General features: G+C 52.7%; 1 protein-coding gene across 1 annotated transcript in view; it reads right to left on the bottom strand.

Annotated features, from left to right (window-relative positions):
• Positions 1–1,052: 1,052 nt before the first annotated feature.
• Positions 1,053–20,220, bottom strand: part of Pdxk (pyridoxal kinase) — a 32,097-nt gene continuing 12,929 nt past the window's right edge. Inside the window, 11 exon segments of the mRNA XM_028861279.2 lie at positions 1,053–6,672; positions 6,888–6,954; positions 9,290–9,426; positions 10,343–10,388; positions 10,390–10,455; positions 12,304–12,349; positions 13,549–13,634; positions 15,477–15,523; positions 16,855–16,938; positions 18,288–18,392; positions 19,131–19,185. Of these exon segments, the coding sequence (XP_028717112.1) occupies positions 6,560–6,672; positions 6,888–6,954; positions 9,290–9,426; positions 10,343–10,388; positions 10,390–10,455; positions 12,304–12,349; positions 13,549–13,634; positions 15,477–15,523; positions 16,855–16,938; positions 18,288–18,392; positions 19,131–19,185 (852 nt within the window). The 3' untranslated portion in view covers positions 1,053–6,559.

Raw genomic sequence — 20,220 nt, 5'->3', positions numbered from 1 at the left:
CCCCTGTCCTTTCTCTAGCAGCATGGACAGCATCCCCCTCAACACTGGCTGGACACTTGGGCCTTGTTTTACTGGTCTAGGCACTTGAACCCCTGCAGGTAGTGAGCTTGAGGCCAGCCTTCCTTTCTCACTAGGAGAGACCTTGAATTGGTGAGATTGTGAGCCTGGGGGGGGGGGGATGTTTGACTTAGATCCTAAGAGGGGAGAGGTGACCAAGTCAAGATGCTACCCTATCCCACCCTTGTCTCAGGATGTTGCTCACTGAGGAATGGCTTCCAAAGAAGGCCATATCCTGAACCTGCGGAGAAGGCACGGGGCATAGGCAAGAGGCAGGATTAGACTGAAGATCTCAAGAGGTGGGTGATCTGGGGTCGCTGAGTGGTCCAGCGTCAAACATGAGGAGGTATTGCTATAATTAACGAGGCAATTCACTTGTACACACCTGGCCTCCACAGCTTTAAATAGGCCTTTCAAGGAAAGTGGTGCAGCTGTCACAGGACACTTGTCACCACTTTATGTCTCTACTCTGTCCCTGTCAGCCTCCTGCATGGCTCTGCATCCTCTCTGGTGGTGGATGACCAAGTGGGGAACTTAGGGATCTCTTCCCCAGTCCCTTCCTTGCCTTCAGACCCGCTGCCGAACTGCTCCAAGGCTTACACCTAAGGGCATAAATGAGTTATGTAGGGTCATGGGACCCCAAAGCTTCAGCACTCACTGTCCCCAGTGTCAAGGTGCCAAGTGGCACCAGAGCTCATTAACAATGTTAGACCGTCACGCACTGACTGATCTTCAGAACCTTGCAAGGAGCATCAGGGCAGGTCTACAATCTCCAAGCTCCCGCACCAGTGAATCCTGCGGGAAGCCTCAGGTCGGGCCCTAAGGCACCAGACGATCCCGGGAGACAGGAGAAAGTGAAGGGTGAGCTGGGACCCACCACAGGTGGGACCAAGGACACACTTTTCTTTGAGGGGTACTTTAAAGAAATCAGTCAAAACCCACTTGAGCAGGAACCACAAGGAGTAGCCTGGGAGAAATAACCACCCAAAGACAACTGCAATGAAAATATTTATTTGTGGATAATCACAGAAGTCAACAGACCAGCACAAAATGGACACAACCACAGAGTGCCGACAGGTGCTCATGTCCACAAATGCACTGACAGGGGACAGTACACAGGGCTGGGGACTTGGGCTGGAGACCACCTGAGCCCAGAGCAGGCCCCTCCCGCACAGCAGGGGCTGTGGGCCAGCCTTGTGCTTTGCTCTAAAGGCTAGGAGCGTCCAGAAAGTTGTGGTCTCTGAGAAGGAATAGTAGGTCGGGACGGCCCCAGAGATACAACCCATCTTCTGATTGGTCCAGGTTTGTAACACATGGGTGAAATTTGGATAAGAATTTCAGGAAATCTTGTTATATGTGTATATATAGAAAGACAAGGTCTATATCAGGAATTAGGCAGCTATGAAGCTAAGAACACTCAGGACGTCACCCATGTCTCATCCTTCAAGAGCTATGTTCATGAAGAATCCACCACCATTTCCAAAAATAGTGACTCACTCTCTCATCATCCAGAAAGTGATCTTGGGTGTTTTGTGGGAACCGATCAGGTTTGAGTTGGAAGGAATCAAACTTCTGCCTTCCTGCTCTGTGGGACACAGGACAGAAGTACTAAGCCTGGGGGTCTTCAACTTGTCCTGTCACCCCAGAGCATGGCCTCCTCATGTCAGGCAGGAGTCAGGACCTCTGTGAGAATGTAGCTCAGACATTTCCACGGCACTGGCCCAGGTCAGACTAAGAGTGAAGGCTCCCTACTTGCCTTCATGGGGGACTGCCTCGCCCTGCAAGGCAGTGAGGTGCGGCCTTGGCTTTACACATCTCTGTAGGCTCTATAGGATGGGCAGTGAGGCATGGCCATGGTTACACCCTAAGGCCTTCTGGGAGCTTCCAAGCATGGAGGTCTGAGTGGCAGACTCTCCTCTGTTAACACCCACCTAAAGCCTCAGGGCAGGGCAACCCTAGCTATCTATTTAAGAGCTGACAGGGGCAGGGTGGGGTCCCCATGGCTTAGGGAGACCTTCACCTGGAATGTGTATCCTGTGGAAGAAAGACTGGGAACTAATTGCCCACAATGAGCTAGGAGGAAAGAGGAGCTGCTGGCATGGGGGAACTCAGCTCACCATCACCACCTGAAGTGGGTGTTCCCCGGGGCTCAGCCCCAGGCGGGGTGGGTGAAATGATAAAGATGGAGACTCATGCTCTGATGACATGCTCCTGCTTGCCTCAGACAGTGAGGAAGTCTGAAAACTGTGTCCCTTCTGCCAGAAATAAAAAAAGAAAACCCAGGGATAACTGTGTGTGTTTAAAGATACTGTCTTACTGCATGGCGATCACCCTCCTGCCTCAGCCTCTAGGGTCCCAGATTGCAAGCGTGCACCACCATGCCAGGCAAAAAATTTCCAATTTAACATGAAAAAAATTAACTACTGTTAAATTTAAGGTTACTCATTAAATCCTGGTTTTAAGCAAGTGAAACCATCAGGTTGCCATGAAGGGAGAATAGGGCATATATGACACTATTTTCAATCAATTATTGCATGGAAAAAATGTCTGCAACAAGAACAAACCAAAGTCAACAACAAGGAGACACACACATTTCAAAATGCAACCAAATTCAGGAACTTTCAAGTCTGGCTGTGCTGACCAAGCCATGGCTTCCTGGAGTCTGGATGCTAACACAAAGATTTACACACTAAAAAACCAGCCGACCAAACCTCCCAGCTTGGTGACTGCTGTTTAGGCTGATGGTACCACCAGCCTCTGCCTGGGCAGCTGACACCACTCTGGTCCCACTGCGCCCCCTGCTGGTGACTGAAAGTGTGCAACAGGAGGCAGAATTCTTCCCACCCTGGCTCCACAGGACTGGAACCTGAAAATGCCCTGCCAGCCACCACCTGAAGCTGTCACAGGAAGTGTAGGAAAGGAACAGACTGGCACATGCACCCACCTGTCACTTGGACAGACTTGACTTTCCAGGGTTTCTCACTACAAGTAGTTGCATGGTTGATTAGAAGAGAATCCCCCAAATGTCAGCACGACAGTTAAAAAAAAAAGAGGGGGCTGGGCTGCAGCACCCTCTGGAGGGCACACAGAATCTGGACGCCACCACCAAAGCCTGTGTCCTTGCCTGCACCTCCCTGGGCCCAGATAGATACCTTGCCCCAAAAGAAAGATGCATGGAGGGGACCAGGGCAAGCTGTGGTCAGCCCAGTGGTCACCGGGCACCTGAGAACTGCAGAACTATGGATCAGATGCCCTGAGTGAGAGATTGCTCAGAGGGCAGGAAGGAAGCAAAGGGTCCCAAATACATTCACCTCTCTTTTCTATATTTTTCAGCTACAGACAATGTAAGGTTTGAAGCAATGGGAGCTGGACACTGGGGTCAGGATCCTCCCAGGGGCACAGCAGAGGACTCAGTGCTGCCCTGGCCAACCTGCCTCCTTCAGGAGGGCCCTGCCTTCCTCAGCAAGGACAGGACATGGCCTAACTTGTAACACCCAGTGCTGTTCTCCTATCCCAGCTGGCGGTGGTGACATCACACTGGAAAGCCAGGGAGACTATGGAGCACACAGGCCCCTCCTTTCAATACCCCACTTCAGCACAGTGCAGCCAGGCCTGGCCACCCCCACTGAAACATCAAGCAGCTTTTAAACACTGGGCTCTCCCAACTGAAGAAAAGGACAGCGTCTTTTTGACAACCATTAACATATTGCGAAAGCAAGCTAGAGGCACGTGATTATCAACAGGGCCAGGCAAGGATTTCCAAAGCATCCTGGACAGAATTCCCTCTTAGTCTTCCGGGAGGTTGAAGGTGATGGACTAAGACAGTACCGGAGGGAGCCCTCAGCAGGAAGCAGGCAACACCAGGTTAACACAGCTTCATTTCCAAATACATCATGTCACAACTGAACTATGCAAACTGAGAGTGAAAGGCAATTCTGCCTTGGACACAAGGGGAGCAGACCTGGTGCTTGCTGGCAGGCAGGGCTGCAGACATTTCTCTGGAAAGCATTGCTTCTGCCCAGGCCCACGATCAAAGCACTGTTTCTTCTGTCACATGCCTGAGCCACAGCCTCTGTTCATGTCCCCTGGGCTCCAAAGCACACAGGAAGACAATCCAGACCACACCCAAGTTTAGGACTTTAGAGGAAGTTCTCATGAGGAAAGAGCACTCACCCAGCTGTGTAAGCAAGAAAGGATCCCCACACCGATTAGCGCTGGGCTACAGCAAAGTGCTAAGGCTCTCCTGGTGTGGTGGAGAGTGAGGTCATGAAGACCCCAGCACACATAAACCACCACAGCCAGCACTGCTCTGCCAGGGGCTTCTTCACATCGCACCAGACACATACAGGCTTTCCTTAACCCTGTGACAGCTCTTACCCTTTTATTGTGTGCATGTGTGTGAAGCCAGAGGTCAACATCTGGGGTCCTCCTTTACTTCCAGATTCCACTTCCCTAGCTCTGAGGTTATAGGTGCACACTCCAGGACCACACTTAGGTGCTGGGCACTGAACTCAGGTCCTCGTGTATCCACGGCAAGTACTCTACCAACATGGCCATCTCTCCCGTCCAGCCTCAATACTCTGAGAGGAAAAAGGAACTTTTCCTCATTGCTGACAAAATGGTTGTTCCCTGCTCTTTAGGAGGCAGTGAGGGGCTTTTCCTGTGACTGAGGGGGATGTGGTTGTTCCTCCCTTCCAGGCTACTGGCCATGGCTTTCTCTTTTCTGGTTTGTACTAATTGGGGCTCAGAGGCCTGCCATTGGGACCAGGAAACACACACCAGAGAGCTAGCTAAACCTGGCTTAGGATATTAGTGAACAAGGGTATTTTTTAAATTACATTTATTTATTTATTTTTGGTGTGTGTGCATATGTGTGTGTGTAAGAAACACAGAGAGAGAACAGTTTACAAGATACAGTTTTCTGCTTCTACCATGTGGTCCCTCAGGTTGTCAGGCTTGGCAACAGGCAGCTTTACCTCTCAGCTATCCTGCAGCCTGAGACCAGAAAGGTGAGAAGTCAGGATGCAGGCTGGTGGGGAAGTGGAGTTGGACTGGTGCAAGTCCATGTGGACCGGCGTCTCCTCCATCCAGGGCATTTTAACTGGGGAAGGGGAACCCTGGACTATGTTAAGGTAGGATGTGGCACTATGAGGTTGACCTATGGGTGGCAGCCAGGCACCCCTTGAGAACCTATGCTCCTGGGGATCACAATGTGGTCCCCATCTCTCCTAATCTCTTATTGCTCCTTACCCTGTGGCTTCTCAGCAGAGGCAAATCTCAAGGACTGGATGGGTGGATGCTGAGATAAAGATCAAAAATGGACAGCCCCCCTCACAGCTAGGACGAAGGGACCCCAAATTCCAAGATGTACATCTGGGAAAGCCACACTTGAGCAATGGAAATGGAACTTGTCACAGTCTCCTGCAAGGGTCTAAGAGATGGCCCTGCACCCACAGTGCCCATACGCTCCCTCTAGGAGCAGGACTTCCAAGGAGGCAGAGAGCAAGCTGGCTTCACATGAGGGCCTCTTGCCGCTCAGCAGGTGGTGGGCACAGAATACAGAAATGGGGGGAGGAGACCACAGGTAAGTATGCCACCAGGGGGCACGGGCCACGGCTGCCTCTCCTCTGTGCAAACACGGCTACAGCAGTGTGCTGTCCTCAGCAGCACATGGCATGTGCAGTGCCAACTGAGGACCAGGGCTGGGTGAGCTCCCACAAGAACCCAGTGTGGCATCCTTCCCTGACCTTCCCAAGCCACCTCAGGCTCAGCAGCCGACTCCGAGGTTGGTCAGTTCCCCAGAAGTTGCTCCCAAGTGATAGGAGTTCCTGCTGACACCCGGGAGGCTTGCAGATCCCCTGGAATGTTCGGGGCCCTTAAAGGTTCCCCGTCACAGTGACTCCATGCTTGTGGGCCTGCCCAAGCATGAGGACATAAAACCTTCCCACAGTCCACAGCTGGGTAAGTGTGACGTCCTCGGAGACACAGAGAGCAGCAGACACACACACAGAAACTCTGGTGCAGGAACAAGGGTAAGACCCAAATGGCAATGAAGATATTTGGCGTAATTCTTCCAGATGCCATGGTTAAGACTTAACCCAATTTAAAAATAGTGCCACCGCAGGCCTAGTCCCTATCCCCACAGGAATCTGGGGGCAACAGCAGCCCGTGGCCAGCAGAAGGGTCCACGGGCAGCAGGCTTGCCTACTCCACCTGCCTCCCACACACCTATGAGTCAACAAGAGGCAGTCAGTAGGCCCAGAGCCTTGGGGGAGAAGGGGCCATGTTTCTGAGTCACATATTTCTGCGACGGCTTTGTTATTATTATTTTTTTAAAAAAACATGATGGCACATTTTCACCATTGAGACCGGATGAGACCCGACCCTCAGGAAGGAATAAAATGTCAAGTGTCAGTCATGGCTCTAAGGCAGACGTTACAGCTTTCACAGGGATGAAAACAGAGACCCCGGGACACGGTGTGTCGGGGCGAATGCACGGCCCTCATAGCACCGTGGCCTGCACCACAATCTCGGGGTCCTCGATGTCCTTTTTGCTCTGGACCATCCTCAGCTCCAGCTGAGCCGGGCTGGGCTTCTTTCCTTCTCCTGCTTGAGCTGAGGAACACAGGCAAGGTTAGAGCTGGTGGGATGCAGCCTCAGGCATCCCTCCTCCTCCCCACACTGGAGCTGCTGCTCCACACCGCCCCCTGCTGCCCCACTTCTAACAGGCAGCAGGGTGCTGGGGCTGAAGGGAGAGCTCTCCCCTCCCTCCTGCCCTCCTCCAGACAGGGACCACCTACAGGAAGGAAAGGCAGAGCCAGGACAGGTACCTTTTGCACACCGGATGGTCCTCTGCAGGACGTGCTGCATGGCGGACACGGTTTTCTCACAGGCCACCTGCGGAGAGGACAGAGACACCGCCTGGGCTGAGCATCCCTGTCCAGAGGACAAGCAGCAGCTGCCCCAGTCACTCACACTGGACACAGCTGGGCCCCCGTGGGGCTGACTGCACAACAGCCCCCCACAGAGATGCATCTGCATGAGCCTGTATCTGGAGTGTCCCCTGAAGCCCATGCTAGAGGCTGGGCCCTCTGCCTGAGGTGCTATTGGAGGAGAAGACAGCTTCTGGAAGTGAGGCCTGGTGCCAGGTCTTTAGGTCCTTGAAGGTGGCTTCTGAAAGGGGATAGTGTCTAATTTCATTATTTCCTTCCTCTTGCTTCCTGGATTCTACCACGATGCACAGCCACAGAGCTTAAGCAACAAGGTCCTCTCACCATGGATAGATACTTCTGTACCGTGAGTGGAAAGAAACCTATCGTCTTTATAAACTGTCTCAGGTATTTTGTTACAGTAGGGGAGAGAGAGCCAAGCAGACCCTGACTATTAGATTATCCACTTCGGTGTGGATGGAAATGTCTCCTGGGAAGGCACAGCAGCTTGGGGCTTGTCAATACTGTGCACACTGGCACACTGCAGGCGCTGAACAGAATCCCTGGGAGTAATTAGTTTTAAAGACTCTATAAGGGAAAGTTCTGCCGCCCTCAACTCAGCAGGCCAGAGGCCTGGGGGACTCAGCAGGTACCCAGACACTCCTCAGTCCCTACATGGGTTGACTGATCCAGGGCTTGGCTTGGGAGCTGCTCTGTGAGGCTCCTCTGAGGGCCAGCTGGCAAGTTTCTGCTGCCCTGCACAAAGGGAACCCCCCACTGCTGCCAATTACACAGGGCAAGTCTGGCTTGGCCTGCACCCGAGGGAGGCAGGGGCTGGAGAGCCAGTGGAGGGCAAAGGCAGTGAACCTTCTAGACTTAACTTCAGAGTTTTCAGGGGACTTGACACACAGGAGCTTGTCTCCCTCTCCAGCATATAAGCAAGGAGCCATTGACAGGTCAGAGCGGGGTGGAGTGGACGGTGGGACAGCACCAGGGAACCCACCTCCAGGTCCCCACATCCAACTGTCTCTCCTAGGTGACAGCCTTGTTCCCCTTCCTCCAGTCTAAAGGAAGGCAGCCCTCACCCAGCTGTGCACCGCGGGCACACAGTGCGGGACATCGAGGCTGTGGGTAGCAGTCTGCAGGCAGGGTCAGTCTACACTGGGGGAGGGGTCCTTCCAACTTTGCATTCTTCTTCTTTTGTGTTTGCTCTGCTGGGATGGGACCCAGGCCCTGTATCTGCTAGGAAAGTATTCTATCACCATGGTAGTTTGAATGTAACCGTCCCCCATAATCTCACAAGGAGTGGCACCATTAGGAGGTGTGGCTTTGCTGGAGTGGGTATGGCCTTGTTAAAGGAAGTTTGTTACTGTGGGGGTGGACTTTGAGGTTTCCTATGCTCAGAATATCGCTCAGTGTGTCAGTAGAATCAGCTTGGGGACGAAAGGGCTTATTCCGTTTCCACTTTCATATCACTGTTCGTCACTGAAAGAAGTCAGGACAAGAACTCAAACAGGGCCGGATCCTGGAGGCAGGAGCTGATGCAGAGGTCATGGAGGGGTGCTGCTTACTGGCTTGTTCCTGGTGACTTGCTCAGCCTGCTCTCTTATAGACCTCAGACCACGGATGGCACCACCCACAGTGGGCTGGGCTCTCTCCCATCAGTCACTAATTAAGAAAATGCCCACTGGGTGGTGGCGCATGCCTTTAATCCCAGCACTGGGGAGGCAGAGCCAGGTGGATCTCTGTGAGTTTGAGGCCAGCCTGGTCTACAGAGTGAGATCCAGGACAGACACCAAAAGTACACAGAGAAACCCTGTCTCAAAAACCAAGGGGGAAAAAAAAGAAAGGAAGGAAGGAAGGAAGGAAGGAAGGAAGGAAGGAAGGAAGGAAGGAAGGAAGGAAGGAAAGAAAGAAAGAAAGAAAGAAAGAAAGAAAGAAAGAAAGAAAGAAAGAAAGAAAGAAAGAAAGAAAGAAAGAAAGAAAGAAAGAAAGAAAGAAAGAAAATGCCCTACAACCGGATCTTATGGAGGCATTTTCTCAATTGAGGTTTCCTCCTTTCAGATACCTCTGGTGTGTGTGTGTCAAGTTGACATTAGCATATATGGGACAGTGGGTTCCTGAGCCCATAGTCAGCTGTACCTCCCACAAACTCCTGAGCTGGTGCACAGGCCCAGGCTCCCATTAAACCTGGTTTCCAGCCCCCCACCTCCCATCTCCCTACCCTGTTTGGACCACATTAACCTATTTTCCCACCGGAAGCACAGAGGTAGTTATGTAGAGGAGCAACATGGACAACTGACCTTCAGGTTGTCTGGGTGCTTGTGTGTCCACGCCAGAAGCATGGCAGCGAAGAGGTCCCCAGTGCCCACGAAGACGGCATCCACTTTGCGCATCTCCATCCGGATGCGTTGGGTCACCGTGGAGCCATCAGGCTTCCCTGGGGGAACATAAGCCGGGTCACTGGGTCTGAGATGTCTCAGCTAGACAAGGGTCACCCCTGCCGTGGGAACCTGTCAGCCCAACTTGTCCCCACTTCTCCTGGAGTGACAAGAATGTCAGCACGTTCTCTCCTTGGGAGTGGTCATCAGATGTGGGGTGGCCTCCTTCAGGAGCTCTAGGACTCAGTGTGGGCTTTCATACTGACCCCCACTGCCGCCACTGTCCCAAAGGGGAGTGAAACCCTGGACCCATAGAAGCTGAAACTAGCATGGCCTTTATACACTCAGAGTGCAAGGAACTGCATGGATGCACTGTGTGTGTGTGTGTGTGTGTGTGTGTGTGTGTGTGTGTGTGTGTGTGATAGGAGCATTCGGGTGCACATCCCTATACCCTGTGCATCCAGAAGCCTCCCTGGAGTCAGTGGATGTGAACTGTCAGCCTGTGACTCAGGTTTCAGTGCCATTGTAACATTGTCCAAACACAATTAACTCATGTGTTGTGTGTATAACCTGTCACCAAGTCCAGCAGAAACCTACTCCCTGTAGACACCTGGGCCACAGAAGCCAGACTCAGCTGGCCTCTGGCATAAGGCTCCGGTGCAGGGTGGCTCACCAGCCATGAGAACCTGGTGGTTCCAGCACAGCATGGATCCCTGAGCATCCAGCAATTGGGATTGGGTGAACCTGCTCATGTCCCAGTGCCCATCTAGTCCCCCCCACTCCACAGAGCTCTGTCCTGAAGCTGCCTGTCTACTCTCCTGAGGGGCAAGAGGTACTAGCCACTTGCTGACCAAGTCATAATCTCCCCCCTACCGAGCCCCAAATAGTCTCTGGGCCCTGAAAGCCATGGGCTACAGAAACAGATGGACCCAGGAGCATGCAGGGGCAGGTGGGGCAGGTGGAGCAGGGACTTACGCATCCTCTGGCTGCCCAGGGCGATCAGGTAGTCACTGCCCTGTGGGGGAGGGCAGGTCAGAGCTGGTGATGACCACTGTGTCAGGACCCATGCAGTGCAGCATGTCCATCACCTGCCAGCAGCAAGGGAGAGTGTCAGCACATGCAGCCACAGTGGCTCTTCCTGACAGCCATGCTTCTCAAGGGACAGACCCTGGTCGGCCACCGTCCTCTGCAATCAGACCTCAAGCATCCAGGTGTGACCAGCATGCTTGATGGGCTTCCAGAGAACCTGGAACATTGCACACGCATGGCCAAGCCTGTGGTCTGCCACCTTCTGCCAGGGTCATTGAGATTCCAGAGTCTGGAAGTGTGGGGAAGCCTGGGGGCCCTGCACCAAGTCCTTAGGAACTGGGAAGCTAGTCAGATCCACCAGTGAGAAGCAAACTTCTCTCTCCAAGCTGGCTTGTCTTTCTTTTTGCCATTTGTTTATTTATTGAGGCAGGGTCATACTATATAACTCTGGCTGACCTGAAATTGGTATGTAGACCAGGCTGGTCTGGAACTCAGAGATTCTCCTCCTCAAACCCAATGGAAACTCCTGTCTGTACAGCTGTGCCAACAGGGCACAATCATGGGTACCTATGCAAGTGGCTCAAGAGGTGAACTAGCCACCAGTGCCCGCTCACAGTAGGAGATGACATTCATGGAGTTATATACTACACACCCTGTGGTCCAAGGCCACAGGAGGTAGACGGGATAGCAACCCTGGTGTATGGGACTGCCTGGGTGTGGCACAGAAGATGTCTATCATGGGGCTGGAGAGGATGGCCCAGTCGTTAAAGGCACTGGCTACTCTTTCAGATGACTCAGGGTCAGTTACCAGCACCTACATGGCGGCTCTCAACTGTCCTTAACTTCAATTCTAAGGAATCTGATACATTCTTCCGGCTCTGAGAACACCAGGCATAGACATGGTGTACACATACACACAGAAAAAACACTCACGTATAAGATACAAACAAATAAATCTTACGAAAGAAAAGCTGCATTATCAACCCCGTGAACACACAGGTCACAGGGCCAGGGAGGAGCCGCCACCATAGGCTTCTGGGTGGCTCACTCATGCCCGCTGCCTGAATGGTGTGAATTGAAGGTCTTCAGAGCAATGTGGGGCCATGAGGGGGACCCATGAGGCTGGCACACAGTGGGCTATGGGACTCAATAGGTAAGATTGTGCCCTGAGCTTACACAGTGCCGGACCCACAGCAGGCACACATTACAGTGGCGACTGCCCCGGGCTGACCTGAGAAAAGATATATATATATATATATTTTTTTTTTTGGTTTTTCGAGACAGGGTTTCTCTGCGTAGTTTTGCGCCTTTCCTGGAGCTCACTTGGTAGCCCAGGCTGGCCTCGAACTCGCAGCGATCCGCCTGGCTCTGCCTCCCGAGTGCTGGGATTAAAGGCGTGCGCCACCACCGCCCGGCTTGAGAAAAGATATATTGATGTCCTCACCCCCAATTCCTCAAAGCGGACTCTACTTGGCAATAATCTAAGGCTATAGTTGAGTGCTCCACAATGTCTTAAAAGGACCTCCTGGGGGCCTCAGAGGGAGTGCACCCTGCCCCCAACTGATTTGGGGGCTTTCAGACTCCAGACCTGTGAGAGGATGCTTTGGTATGGCAGCTTCAGGTCACAGACACAGACACATGGTGGACTGAGTACAGAACTGACAGAGGTACTGCTCAGTGACAAAGGCTGGGTGCTCCCCACATCTAAGAGTAGAGCTTATTATCTCTCAGGTGCCCATTCATAGCTGAAGATGGGTGTCTGTCTCCTTTCCCATGAACATGCCCATGTGTGAAGGTCTCCTTCCCCGTGAACAGGGCCGTGTGTGAAGGTCTCCTTCCCTGAGAACAGGGTTATGTGTGAATGTCTCCTTCCCCATGAACAGGGACATGTTTGAAGGTCTCCTTACCTCCAGTGCCTCTTCCTCGCTGTGGATTTTTCTGCCACTCAGCAACCTGGAACACAGATGGGAGCGTGAGCCCCAGTCCCTACAGTAAAGAAAGGACAGCCATCCCGGCCACTGACCTACATCCCCACCAGAGGCCATCACAGCCTCTACTGGCCACAGGAACCAGGGGAGGCAGAGACACGCACGGAAGAGTGGGGAAGGTCAAGAGTGAAATGTGGTATAAGGAAACTCACACACGTGGTGAGGTTGCAAACTGTGGTGAATGCCTTTAGGTGACAACAGAGAGACACAACCCCTACAACCCCCAGAGACTCAGCACAGCAGTCAGGTAACCAATGTGCGTGGAACTCTGAGGGCCACAATGACCAACACAACCCATGCACCTGCTTCAGCCTTCTGACAGCACAGGATCCTCAAAGGGATGCCATCCCTTACTTGGGAAGGGCCCAGGGCTGGGGCCCTCAGCTACTCCATCTAAAAATGCCTACCAGTGTCTGCATCCAAGGATTGCAGGACTCTTCTCAGGGGACAGAGAGGCCTGCACCCTGCAAGTCTGGGTAATGAGCAGGTTTCTTCTTCATTGATTCATTCATTCACTCACTCACTCACTCATTCATTCATTCATTCATTCATTCATTCATTCATTCATTCATTCATTTATTTTTTGGTTTTTCGAGACACGGTTTCTCTGTGTAGCTCTGCGCCTTTCCTGGAACTCACTCTGTAGGCCAGGCTGACCTCAAACTCACAGAGATCTGCCTGCCTCTGCCTCCCGAGTGCTGGAATTAAAGGCGTGCCCCACCACTGCCCGGCCAAGGGCAGGTTTCTTAGAAGCTGACTCTTCAGCTAATCATGGCCGTGTGCTCTGAGCTGAGAGAGGTCTGTGGCCAGCAGTTCCACCTGGGGCATTCCCAGCCACATGAGACATCAACTGGACAGGTGCCACCCCATCCTTCTCTCCTTGGAGCATCCTGCTAGCAGGGAGATACTGTGAGCTAACACGATCATGGACCAAACACCAGAGAGAAAGAGCACTGTGGTTACCTTAGAGGCCATGGGGACACTGTGGGGACCTGGGGTACGTGTTTACAGGGGCAGGGGTGACATGATCTGTCTAGGGCAGGCCAGGCTTCCTAAGGGCCACCTAGGGACCCGAGAGGGCAGATGTGGAGCTGCTGGGGCACGTGTGAAGACGGTGCAGGGCTCACCAGAGCATCTGGTCCTTCTGGCTGTGTAGTTACTTACTCAGCCTCAAACTGGTTGGGAGTGATGATGTCTGCCACGGGCACCACTTTCTCCCTGTACACGGGAAGGAGGTCCTGGGGGACGTACTGGAGAGCACAGGAGACAAAGAAGGAGATCACTCACACGGAAGGAGAGCCCAGGAGAGGGATGCTCCCAGCCCAAATCCTGTGGGGAGACCTGGCATCCTCACCAGGAAAGGGACACAGCTGAGGACCCACAGGGACCGGGACACAGAAGGGTGTCACCAAGTAAGAGAAGTGCCTGGGGCAGGAAGGGGAGGCCTCAGCTCACCACAACCAGAAGGGAGGATGGGAAGTAGGGGGCTAAGACAGAGGACCCCACCAGATGACTGGAGGCAGCCTCGGGCCCTCAGGACCTGCTAGCTGGTGCTGGGCCGACCTGGCTCTGGTAGCCTGAGTCCGGGGGCTGGGACTGGCATAAACTGAAGAAGAGCTAAGAATAGAGTAGACCGCTTGCTTGCACAGCCCAGCCCCTAGACTCGGGCCTGACCGTGACATCCAAAAAGGCCCTTATACAATGGAATTTGGTGAATGGAACACACACCAGTGGTAGTGCATTTGGCATGTGGCCCTGGGTTTGACCCTCTGCACATAAAGAGAATAAAACTCATCATGTGAGCTACAAACTTTCTTGCCTGTTGGAACCTAACACATTATCTTGAATCTGGCTAGTGGTTTTCAACTTCCCTAATGCTGCTCCATTTTAATATAGTTCCTCATGATGTGGTAACCCCAGCCATAAAATTATTATTATCACTGCTGCTTCATAACTGTAATTTTGTTACTGTTATGAATTGCAATATAAGTATCTGATCTTATATTGCAGGAGATCTGATCTAGGCCCTCCGGGGAAAGTTATTTAATCAAAACGAGGACACATCACAGAGACACTGAGTCCGAAGGAGAGCTCTTCAGGACCCAAACACCAGCGTCTCTAGGTCGGCTGGGGTCATTGCAGCAGGCAGCGTCAGGAAGAAAGGAGGGGTCTGGTACAGGGAACCTTCCAGAAAATAGGCACTGGAAAAAGCAGATGAAGACAGCCACTGAGCAAACCAGACACTGGTCCAGTCACTGCCACCGGCCTCCACTGGGAGAGCAGGGCGGAAAGGACGCCGGTCCTGGTGAGTCCTGTACTGGTGTGGACCATGTGTGGCCGGCTGTGCCCAGGGAATTCACAATGAGTAATACATGAGTCAAAAGCCACAAAGGAGGCAAACGCCAGGGTGGTCTGGGTGTTAAAACGCTGACTTTGAAGCTTTAGGCCTCTGAGTTGAGGCTCCCATCTCCACAGTCTGAGGTGTCTGAGACCAGTTTCACTCATGAATTGTGAGCCACCCACAGTCCAGTTTTGAACAGCTGGGGAGCTCAGAGTGACTTCCTCATTGTTAAATGCACAAGGGGAAACTAACCGGAGAAAAAAACATACATGAGAAGGTGATCCGGCTGTGACATCCCTCACCACAGTGATCTGCAGTGTGGACAGGCTGACATGGCTGGTGAGACGTCCCCTGCCTCCCTGACTGCTCCACATGCATCCCTCCTGAGACTACAGAGAGGACCCCTCTCCTGGATGGAGGAGCACTGTCCTGCAGTCCAGGGCAAATGGCTAGCCTTCTCCCCTGCAAGAGCCTCCAAACCAGCTTTTGAGAAAAACCATTTACAACAGGAGAAACTTGGGACATTGACCTTCAGTGTCCACACCTGGGGCTTTATTAGACAGCCTGTCCATGGCTGACAGACTGTCTATGGTACACACCCTAATGCCTGCCGTCCATTTGACCAACCTCCTAACAGGGGAGTCTCAGCCTTGTATGGGGGTCACGCTGGTTGACCCGGGAAGGTGACCTTCTCTTTGGTTCAGAGCAGATGCACAGACCACACGTTTAACAGCAGCGTGGGGACACTCACCATGGAGCCTTCGCCGTTCCACTTGTCGCCCATCACGGGATCACACACTGTGGGGACACAGCATCTGGTCAGCAGCCGCTACAGCCTCCAAGGACAGACCTCTACACTGTTTGCTTTCTCACTGTGTAGCCCAGGCTAGCCCTGGACTCTCAATCTTCCTGCCTCAGCCTCCCATGGAGCTGGGAAAGCAGGCATGCACACCACACATGCCTCCATATCTAACTCTTGCTCTAACTGCCAGAGTGTGTGCCTGCATACATGTACCATGTGTGCAGGTGCCCAGGAGTTCAGTAAAGGGCAGGAGATCCCCTGTAGTGGGGTTTACAGGCAGCTAGGAGCCACCAGAGTGGGTGCTTGGAACTGAACTCGTGGCTTCTGCAAGAGGAGCACACACCCTTAACTGACGACAGGTTCTCAATTTGCCCTGGCTGGCTTTGAACCCACTATGTAGATGGGATGACCCTGAACTTCTGACCCTCCTAGTACTGGGATTAGAGGTGTACACCTGCACATTCGGTTTATGTGGTGTGGGGATCTTTCATCAGGGCTTCGTTTATGCTAGGCAAGCACTATTCCAACTGAGCCATACCTCTGGTCTCTCAATTTTTTTTTTTTTTTAACATTACATACATGTGGAGACACAGGACAATTTTGTGCCCTAGCACTTTGCACTTCTCTGTCCAAGACAACTAGGTCCCCGGGACAGTTTCACATATAACTTACCATCGTTCACACCTTCTTCTCAAGAACACATTACCTCAGGTCACCTGGACTGGCATAGTGCCCTCCCCCCTGGCCTGGCTGAGACTAGTAACCCAGGTTTCACAGTATCTTCCCAGGTTCAGGCACATTCCCTTTGGACCACAGTCCACTGCATGGACAAAGCAATGTGCCACTGGCCTTCGGGCAGGGCACACTGCACACCCGGGAGACTGGTGTTCAGGCTGCTCCAGGTGGCACATGGATGGACCCAGGGCTGCCTGGTAGCCACAGTGCCACTCTCCACACAGACAAACTAGATATGGTGTGTCACCCCAACCCTCACCCACTAGTTTGGCCCAACCTGGGGTATCAACCCAACCTACATCCTCTTTAGGGTCAGATCTCACACATCTTGGGCACCCCAGGCCTTCACACATACTTAACCCTCCCTTCCTATGCACCTCTCAAGAAACCCTATAGCCACCCTGAAAAACTTCTTAATTCCCCTGCTGAGCCTGCCCTCAAGACTCACTCCTCCTTAGAGGTCCCATAAGTCAAATAACAAATAGGTAAAGGTCAAACAGGCGGCGAGGAAGCCAGAGACAGCTGGCTGAGCTGTCCTGTCTGAGGGTACGATCAGCGTGGGGACACAGGGGCATCATGGTCCAGCTCTCACCGTACACCAGCCGGGGGTTCTGCTGCTTCAGCTCCCGGACGATGTCCACCACCATGGCCAGGAAGGACTTGTCTCTCGTGTAACCTTGGGAAGGAAAATCCAGGTTTATCCTCTCAAAACAGGACACACTGACCACCAGGGCATCTATCTGCCCTAATAAGAGTCATCAAGCATGCATCGGCCTGGGGGCAGACCAAGGAATACACAAGGTCTCCGTGAGTCTGTACTCACGGAGGGGAGGACAGGCAGCTCCCAGGGACATGAGTTTTGACTGACGAGACTACAGATAATTGGCAAATTTTCCACTCTCAACAAAACATACCACTTTAAAAAAATACTTAATTTATATGTGCGCCTGAGTGTATGTCTGTGCATCATGTGTGTGCATGAGTGCTTAGAGGTCAGAGACAGTGTCAGAGCCCCTGGAGCTGGAGTTACAGGCAGTTGTGAGCTGCCATGTGGGTGCCGAGGACTGAACCTGGGCCCTCTACAAGAGTGGTGAGTGCCCTTAACCACTGAGCCATCTCTGCAGCCTCTGTGTCTCTAAAATGTTTTATTCAGGGGTTGGAGAGATGGCTCAGCAATTAAGAGCACTGGCTACTCTTCCAGAGGTCCTGAGTTCGATTCCCAGCACTCACATGGTGGCTCACTCCAGTCTAAAATTGTAGTCCCAGGGGATCCAATGCCCCTTTCAGTTGAGCAGATGTGTATGAAGACAAAACACCGATATAAAAATAAATAAATATTGTTATTTAATTATTTATTTTTGAAGCAAGGTCTCACTATGAAGCCTTGGCTCACCTGGAACTCACTATGTAGACTAGGCTGCCCTCAAACTCACAGAGCTCCATCTGCCTCAGTGTTGAGATTAAAGATGTGTGCCACCACACCCAGGTAAAACATGGCACTTTAATTGGCTTGAGTTGGAGGCCAGCCTGGTCTACAGTGCAAGTTCCAGGGCAGCCAGGGCTGTTACACAGAGAAACCCTGTCTCAAAACATACAAACAAACAAGCAAACAAATCCAACTAAATTAGGGCCAGTGTGATGGCGTACTGAATAGGGATGCTTGCTGATTTGTCTAAAAACCTATCTTTAATCAATCTCTGGGACCCACATGGTGGAAATACCTCTGCACCCATGCTGTGGCACAGTGTATGCCCAATTGTGTGGATATGGACACACATAAACACAATAAATCAGTAAATAGATTCAAAATGTAGAGAATACAACCAGAAACGTTATGTTTCTGTTATCAGATGAACTCATGGAGTGTTTCACCATCAACCCAGGGCGGCAGGACTCTAACGGCCTCCAGAATGTGTCGGTGCCTAGTGTACACCAAGACCCCCTGAGGAAGAGGCAGTGACCAGGATTCAGCCTAGGGAGGGGAATCTGTGCTTGACCCGTCACCAGCAGGCTGGGGACCCTCACCAGTGAGCACGTAGTCATACTTATTCACATCGTTTATCTTGAGGCCTTCGTACAGCTCATGGAGTTCCTGTGAATTCAGCACTTGGCCCTTCCAATGGGCGTAGCCTGCAGGAAGAAAACAGGCTAAGCTGTGGGTGTGGGAGCCCCAGGTTTCCCTGGTGACCATCTCAGCTGATGACAACCACCTGCCCTCCTTGAGGAGATCTAGAGAGCTGTTCTAAGGGCAAGCCTGAGGCACAGACTGGGCCCAGTGCATCAGTGGCATCCCAATACCCTAGAAGCACCCCTGTTCCTGCACTGTGGGGGCTGAACAGTGGTCTCCACCCTGCCATGCCTAGTTTCTATCACATCAGTCCAGGGCAGCAGACATTCAGTGCCCTAGGCAGCCCTGTGAAACCGTGTCCCAGAAGATGTGGATAGGGACACCAGGGCACACAGCTGTTTACTTCTGCATTCAACAGAAGCAGCTGAAGGCAGACCACCCAACCCCTCTCCTTAGCCTGAGGTATCGCCATAGTGGAAAAGCAAACAGACACGCAGGTCACCAGCTGTCAGCAGGGGGACACGGCAGCACACCTTGTGATTTACCTGGGCAGCTCTGCCACCACAGGAAATGCTATGGCTGCCAGCTTAGCAGAGAGGGAAACTGAGGCACAGAGGTTTTCCCACCAGTCAGCTCCAGAACAGGGGTCACACACACCAGTCATGGTGTGGGGGTAGACCCTGCACAGAGTGGCACTTCTGGGTTCCATCCCCTGGCCACAAGCGGTGGCACCTACTTCCCTCAGGGCCAGGTTACACACCATGCTGACTTCCGCCATGACTACCACCCGAAGGACCTACCTGTGTGGTTGGAAAACTGCACAGAGTTCACGGCATCAACCTCAAATCCCAAAACCTGCAGGACAAGGACAAGAGGTGTGAGAGTGCCTGTCTGTGACCCCAAGAACCCAGGGCAGGGCTCCCAACCATGGCCAGAGTCTTGACTTGAGGAGGGTAACAGATGAGACCATCCCGGTGGTACAGACCCCTGGGCAGGACGGTCGCAGGGTGGGAACAGAAGGCCTTCCTAAACCAGCCAGATGTTTGCATTTCAGGGCCACACAAGCCTGACTGTGAGATTCCTTTGTTCCTTCACTCTGGAAAACTGCCCAAAGGGCCAGGGTGGAGACACCCCTCTCCCTTGCTGGGGCGCACTAAAGGAATCATGGGGCACTCCTGAGGACCCACCTGACGGAAGTGGTCAAAGAAAGCACTACAAGCCCCTGTCTGTCCAGACAGAGGGCAAGGGTCCCCTGGGTCTTCTAACCCACCCCTGAGGAACAAGACCCAGAGCAGCTGGGGTAGCTCTGCCCAGCCAGCCTCTACCACAGCAGCTAGCAAAGTCTCCTTCCCTCCATGTCAATGAGAGAAAGAAGGTCCCACGTCAGGGCTGAGGTCCCCACGTCAGGGCTGAGGTCCCCGGAACAACCGCATTCGTTGAGCAGCTTGCCGCTCTGAATGGCCTCTCACAGCTCCCGTGGGACTCACCCAGTCGGGACAAAGGGGTCTCCTGAGACACGCTGGGCAGAGACGGAGGCTCCGTGTGGGCAGCTGTTCATCCTCAGCACACAAAGCAGCCCACTAAGCCAAGTTACAGCTATGGACCGCCAAGTCAACTTAAAGCGATCACCGAGGTTAAAAGCTTTTTATTTCAAAGTGAGAGGCCTGAGCTGGGGAGCTCACGCAGTCGGTAAAGTGATGGCTGTGCGAGGTTAAGGATGGACCCGAACTCGATCCCTCAGAACCCGCACAAAATGCCTGGTGTGTGGCTGGTGGTGGCGGTAGTGGCGCACACCTTTAATCCTAGCATGTGGGAGGCAGAGGCAGGCAGATCTCTGAGTTCAAGGCCAGCTTGGTCTACAGAGAGTTCCTGAACAGCATGGGCTACATA

This window comes from Peromyscus leucopus, chromosome 16_21, assembly GCF_004664715.2.
Source record: "Peromyscus leucopus breed LL Stock chromosome 16_21, UCI_PerLeu_2.1, whole genome shotgun sequence".
NCBI classification, from domain to species: Eukaryota; Metazoa; Chordata; class Mammalia; order Rodentia; family Cricetidae; genus Peromyscus; species Peromyscus leucopus.
This window is presented reverse-complemented; position numbering and strand designations above follow the sequence as displayed.